Source organism: Octodon degus, unplaced genomic scaffold (assembly GCF_000260255.1).
Source record: "Octodon degus isolate 3935 unplaced genomic scaffold, OctDeg1.0 scaffold00130, whole genome shotgun sequence".
Taxonomy (NCBI): Eukaryota; Metazoa; Chordata; class Mammalia; order Rodentia; family Octodontidae; genus Octodon; species Octodon degus.
In genome coordinates, this window is record NW_004524706.1 from 3,614,413 (window position 1) to 3,621,500 (window position 7,088).

General features: G+C 43.0%; 1 protein-coding gene across 3 annotated transcripts in view; it reads right to left on the reverse strand.

The window, feature by feature from the left end:
* The window catches only part of Clspn (claspin), a 49,141-nt gene that overhangs the window by 15,837 nt on the left and 26,216 nt on the right, over positions 1-7,088 (reverse strand). For all 3 annotated transcript variants that reach the window (XM_004641015.2, XM_004641014.2, XM_004641013.2), the window contains 4 exons: positions 5,085-5,284; positions 4,280-4,437; positions 3,020-3,246; positions 2,137-2,248 (listed from right to left, as the gene is read on the reverse strand). In XM_004641015.2, the coding sequence (XP_004641072.1) occupies positions 2,137-2,248; positions 3,020-3,246; positions 4,280-4,437; positions 5,085-5,284 (697 nt within the window). The remainder of the gene's footprint in view (positions 1-2,136; positions 2,249-3,019; positions 3,247-4,279; positions 4,438-5,084; positions 5,285-7,088) is intronic.

Below are 7,088 nucleotides of genomic sequence, written 5' to 3' on the forward strand. Positions count from 1 at the left end.
AAAATTAAAAAATAATAATAATAATAAAAAAACCCAAAGTATTATAGAAGAAATAACTAAAACTCTTCAGAGTGTTTCATTCTTACATCCAATGGACTGGAGATATAGCTCAGCAACATGAGTGCCTGCCCGGCAAACACAAGGTCCGGAACATAATCCCCTAGTACCAGAAAAAAAAAGTCCTCAAACTAATCATTTTTGTAAGTAAACAATTTTTCATTCTTCCCTACCTCCAGACTGGCAACTACCAGTCTTTCTCAATGAACCTGAGCATTCTAAGAACTTTATACAAGCAAACTCCTAACAGTATTTGTCTTTTTTGATTGGCTTACTGCTTTCAGCATAATGTCCTCAATGTTCACCCATGTTGAGGCATATGTTAGAATTTCCTTCCTTTGTAAGGCTGATCATGTCACTGCATGCATATATACATACTTTTAAAAACATTAATAGGGCCAGGGAGATAGCACAGTAGACTAAGCACTTCCCTAGTAAGTGCAAGGGCCTGAGCTCAATCCCCAGTTCCGCAAATTAAAAAACAAACAAACAAACAAACATTAATTAATCTGTCAACAGATCCTTGACTGCTTCTACACTCTGGGTACTATGAATAAGGCTGCTTTGAATATGAATATGGGTACACAAATACCTATTTGAGTCCTAGCATTCATTTATTTTGAGTCTATACTAGGAATCAGAATTGCAGAATCAGATGGTAATTCTATTTTTAATTTCTGAGGAGTCGTCATACTGTTTTCCATAGCACTTGCACTATTTCATTCTTACCAACAGTATGTAAGAGTTCCAATGTCTTGGGCTGGCACAAGAGCTCAGCAGACTAAGCTCCTGCTTAAGCAAGTACAGAGACCAGGGTTCAATTCCTGGCACCACATGCCAGGCAGGTCCTGCTCACAGGTGCTTTGAGCTGGCACTGAGCCAGGCATAAGAGTGCATGCTTGTAATCCCAGTGCTGGGGAGGCTGAAAAAATGAGGATCACTATAAGTCTGAGCTGCATAGTGAGACCCTGTACCAAATATGCAAGGGCTGGGCCTGTGAGATAGCTCAGGGGTCTAAAGCGTCTGCTTAGGCAAGCACAGGGACCATGGTTCAATCCCTGGCACCACATGCCACACCAGCCCCAATCCTAGGGTGGGCTGAGCAGGCCACAAAAAATAAAATAAAATAAAAAATACACAAGGGTTCCAATTTCTCTGTAACTTCTCTAGCTATTATTTATTTATTTAAAAATGCGGTACAGGTTCTCACTATGCAGCTCCCAATCATCGTGATCCTCTTGTCTCAGCCTCCCCAGTGCTGGGATTATAGGAATGTGCCACCATACCCAGTTTTGGTGGCTGGCATGGCATGTGGTACCAGGAATTGAACCTGGGTCCTTGAGCTTGCCAGGTAGGTACTTACACCACTGAGCTATCTCTCCAGTCCCTATTATTATTATTATTTTTGTGGAATCGGGGATTGAACTCAGGTCCTTGCACTTGCCAGGGAAGCGCTTATTCCACTGAGCCATCTCCTGGCCCCCTATTATTATTATTTTACCATACTTATCCTAATCAGGGTGAGGAGTATCCCATTTTGATTTTATGACTTAGTGACCAGCCAATGATTAGGGATTTAAAGATCCTTCTTCTTCTTCTTTTTTTTTTTTGTATTTTTAGGGAAGGGTCTACAGGGTGTTCGGGGTCTCACTATGAGATTGGACTCATAGTGATTCTCCTGTTTACAGCCTCCCAAGAGCTGGGATTACAGGCCTGTGCCACCACAACCAGTCTCAATCAACACAACGTCCCAGCACACCCTAGGGGCGGGGCTGGCATGGCATGGGTTCAGGGGTACGGATTGAATCCCCGGCCCCTGTGCCTGCAGGTGCTTTAATCCGCTGAGCTATTTGGCTGGCCCACTTTTTTACCTTACTCTTCAAAGTGTTATAATTTCATTACTATTCAAATATGAGATTTCAGCCCACTGTAAGGCTCTCTGACAAGATACTAAATCTATAAGATGATCAGTTATTACTAAATCAGGAAACCCAATCCTAGGATGTTTTTCTTTGTCTTGATCCTAGGATTCTGTCAGAGGACCAGGTCTTCTCAAGTTCCTACCAATCTGAGATTCACCTGTCTGTAGGGAAAGAGCCTGAGCAAAGAGCAAGAGCTTCTTCCATTGGGTCACTGGTGCTGTTCTCCTTCTCCTGTTTGCTCAACTCCAAGGGAGCCAGAAGGGATGCATCTACAAGGAAAAGACATGTCACCAAGGGATCAAACTTCATCCTCTCTTCCCAGCCATCTAGAGACAAGCCAGTCCACTACTTCTAAGGTACCCATTCATTCAACAGATCCTTATCCAGGGTTACTAAGTGCTCACCCTCAGGGAGACAAGTGAACAAGATAAAGACCCCAAATGTCTAGCAGAGCTTACTTTGTAACAGATGTTGTGCGTTTAGGGGGAGGGGCACAGGTGGAAAAATAAATTAACATTTCTAGGAAATTTACTATATATTGGACACAGCTCTAACTTTTATATATAGGTTAATTATAAATGACACATCACGCACCCAAGCTAAAGCAGTGTTACACTGATACTATCATTCTAAGAAAGTATAGCTCTAAAAAAAAGTAAAACTTTACATGTTAGGAGTTATGCAGTGAATTCAATCAACAGATAAGATACCAGAGCTGGACGTGGTGGTGCACACCTACACCCCTAAAACTCCACTCAGGCAGGGTAAAACAAAAGGCCTGCAAATGACAGCCAAGCCTGTGCAATTTAGAATGTTAGCAAGACCCTGTCTCGAAACTTAAAAAAAAAAAAGGAATAGGGATGTATGTAGCTTAGTGCCAAGGCCCAGTACCATAAAAAAAGAACAAAATGAAACAAAATAAAATGGAAAATTGCATCACATTCCTGTTTCTATCTGCAGGTACAGGGGCTTTTGGACAAGGATACTGACTTGAAAAGATTTGACCTTGGTAAGCCTGGAATTCTCTGTAGGACACTTACCCTGAGAAGGGAATTTTCCTGAGCAAAGATTCAAAAGTTCCTCCATGTTCTCCTTCTTGTCAGTCTTCCTGGGTTGACATTTTTCAGTCTGAGATGTAAACTTTCCAGTACACAAATCCAGCAGCTCATCCATGTTGGCATCCATGGCATTCTCATCCATACTGGCCAGTGGCAGCTGAGGTTTCAAAGCTTGGTGCTGATTTCTGTGGTTTCTAACATTTAAGAACCTGCAAGCACAACAACCAGTGCAAGGAATGTGTGGGAAAAAATGCAAAATAGTGAATGAAAAACCAAGTTCACGTCTAATGCCGACATTAGACGCTGAATCTTAAACCAGATAACCAACCTTCAAACTTCAGTTCAGCTTCCTGCTAATCTAAAAAGAGCAGGGTAAGTTCTATTAAAGAATAGAATGTTAAAAAAAAAAGAATAGAATGTTGTTGGGTGTGCTTGTGCAGGCCTATAATCCTAGCACTTGGGGAGCTGGGGTAGGAGGATCACTGCAAGTTCGAGGCCACCTGGGCTATAAAGTGAGACCCCATTTCAAAAAATGCTCCCCCACAAATAAAACAGAAAAGAAAAAAAAAAATGCCTCTCAAAGGTAAAATGTAGGGGGTGGGGAGATAGCTCAGCAGTGTAAGCACCTGCCTGGCAAGCACAAGGACCCAGGTTTGATCCCTGGTACCACATGCTGCACCATTCCTATCTCCGGACATGCTGTGCCTGCTACTGAAACCGTGCATGGTGGCGCCAGCCTGTAATCCCAGTGCTGGGGAGGCTGAGACAGGAGGATCACTACGAATCTGACTGTGTAGTGAGACCCTGTACCAAATATATAAATAAAAGATTTTTTAAAAATTAACAAAGGCAAAGTGTGAAAGATAATTTTTGGTTTCAGAGGATACTGCAGTTGAACGGGGTGTTATGTTCTGTCATGCACCACTGGCCTGTAAACGCCCAATCTTACCCGGCAATCCTAGCAGAGTAGAAACCATAAGGAAATTTCATGACCTTACAAGATCTACATATTACAAATATGAGCTCAAAAGATAAGAATGGCAGAAAGCGAGAGATATTTACATTTTATTTTCTGGAGCGACTTTATTCAAACTCACAGAATATAATACTAATAATGGTCTGTACACCTTCTCTTTCTCAGAAGAGAAAGCACAGATGGAGTGACAGAAGCTCACTTTATTTTTAAGCAAAATTAAGCAGTACCCAGCACCATCCCACCCACAGAAACACAAAACTACCTACCCATCTGCATCCAACAGTTGGCTTTGAGTGTCATCTTCTAAGCAGAACTGGAAGTCATCTCCTGCTCCTAGGAAAAGCGTCTTGGGCTCTGGGGAGGCGTTGTACAGATCTTGGGAATCCTCTATAGGAAGTGAAGGCTCAGACAGTTTCCCTGAACTCTGGCACCAACACAAAAACAAACAATAACAAAACGTTTTACAAATATATTGTGTCAGGACAACAGAAGTTGCTATCTGCAGTATTTCGTCGACTCAGGGAATTGCAGTTGAGGATAAGAGAAGCTCACAGAAAAAATATCTCCAAAGAAGTAAGAATGTTAGGTAAAGATTGTCTTTTTTTTTTTTTTTTAATATTTATTTATTTTTATTTATTACATTTATTTATTGTGTGTGTGTGTGGCCAGCTCAGCCCACCAGGGGGTGGGGCTGGCTGGCATGTGGTGCTGGGGATCGAACCACGGTCCCTGTGCTTTGCCAAGCTTGTTTCAAGTAGGTGCTTTAGACCACTGAGCCATCTCTCCAGCCCCAAGATTGTTTTTAATACACAAAGTCGGTAGATTTTTCTCTTTTGCTTTACTGAGCACAGATCTTGCTTTGGAATGCAGGCTGTCCTTAAACTTGCTACAATCCTCCTGCCTCAGCCTGGGATTACAGGTGTACACAACTGGCTCAGCGGGTGGATTTTAAAAGCAGAACACACATAAGCTCAGTACCAAGATGGTGGGAGTTGGTTGGCTGGGACACACTTTATTTAGCAATGTGGGAAGCAAAGAAAGGAGGAGATCAGAAAACTATTACCACCTTACCTTAGAAGCTGAGCTGACCAAACTAGCTCGAAATAGCCCAGGAGAAGGAGATCTGAATCCCCGCAGTGTAGGGAAAACACTGGTCACCCGGCCTGTTTGTCTGTTGCAAGGTTGATAGGATGGAATTGTGGAGCCAATCAGCTCAAAGCTGCTGTTGTGGCTGTTCTCTTTTGTTAGCAATAAACACGAATCTTCTTCATCTGAAGACAGAGAACCGCCTTTTAAGTATACAATTACAGAAATTAGGTGAAAAGAAGTTAGGAGGCTGGGGATTTAGCTCAGCAGCACAACATCTGCCTGGCAAGCACAAGATCATGAGTTCAATTCCCAGTCCAAAAAGAAAAAAAATTAGGTGGATTTGTCTTTTAAGGCAGTTTATTTTATTTATTTGAAACAGGGTCTTGCTACACAGCTCAGATTTGTAGTGATGCTCCTGTCTCAGCCTCCCCAGTGCTGGGAGTATAGGTGCGTGCCACTGTGGAGGACCACCTGAGCAGCTCTCCTTGAAAGAAGAGCCACTGCCTCCATTTTGACTGAGCTCGACCCGATTTCCTACATACAGAGCTGGCTAGGACTTCTGTTTATCAACTGGCCTTAGGTAAACATAGGCCACCCACCTAGCTCAGCTTACAATGATCACCTACTTTCCACAATTCTCAGTCAATCTTCTTCAAGCCACTCCCCCACTGAATAAAAACCGGGTGAGGCCCTGCGTTGCTCTCTTGGTTCTGGAAAGCTATCTTCGTGGCTGGACTTAGAGCCTCTTGACTCCCTGATGACTGAAAATATAATTTCGTGTCTTTATTTTCGCCGTGGGTTGCACTGAAAGTGGTAGATTGGAATTAACTTGATGGGATTCCAGTAACATAACTTTGGGATTACAAATATTGGCTTCTTGGATCCAGACGAGGATCTGGAAGTGTCTCCTACATGCCACCACGCCCAGTTTTAGTGGCTGGCCATAGTGTGAGGTACTGGGGATAGAACCCAGGTCCTTGTGCTTCACAGGCAACTGCTGAGCTATTTCCCAAGCCCTACATGGATTTGTTAAGGGAAAAATGCTGAGGATGAAACTCAAGTAAAATTCCCAGGCAAACATCTCAACTTACAGATTCTAAATCACTGAGTTAAAGATAAATTACAGGACCACCATGGCATTATATTACTGAGTTACCAGCTCATTACTGAGTAAAGTGACACCTTAAAAGAGTGCAGATGCTCTTCTTTGCTCGCCCTGCCTAAAGCTTATGACTAGTCTTAATTATCCAATCAATTACACACCTTCCTTTCATCTAAAAGTAGATCTATTTCATGTTTCACTTATTTATCACATACTCCATATTCATGGTCCCCTACAAAGAAAATGGATGTGAGATTTAAAAAAATAGACCGGGGCCGGGGAGATGGTTCAGTGGAATAAGCGCTTCCCTGGCAAGCGCGAGGGTCTGAGTTCAATCCCTGGTTCTGCAAATAAATAAATAAATAAATAAATAAATAAATAAATAAAATAGACCAAGAGCTCTTTCCAGCCGGCGCCGAGCAATAGACATCTCTTGGGAGAATTGGCACAAACGCCGCAAAACGGGTGTGTGTGTGTGTGTGTGTGTGTGTGTGTAAGATTGGCGCCCACTGCATACACACAGTCGGAGTTCGAGGAGGCAACAAGAAGTACCGAGCCCTGTGGCTAGATGTGGGAAACTTCTGGGGCTCTGAGTGTTGTACTTGAAAAACAAGGATCATTGATGTTGTTTATAGTGCATCCAATAACGAGCTGGTCCGCACCAAGACCTTGGTGAAGAACTGCATTGTGCTCATTGACAGCATACCAACAGTGGTACGAATCCCACTATGCACTGCCCCTGGGCCGAAAAAAGGGGGCCAAGCTGACTCCTGAGGAGGAGGAGATTTTAAACAAAAAACGATCAAAGAAAATTCAAGGGGCTGGTGAGATGGCTCAGTGGTCTAAAGCACCTACTTAGAACAAGCTTAGCAAAGCCCAGGGAC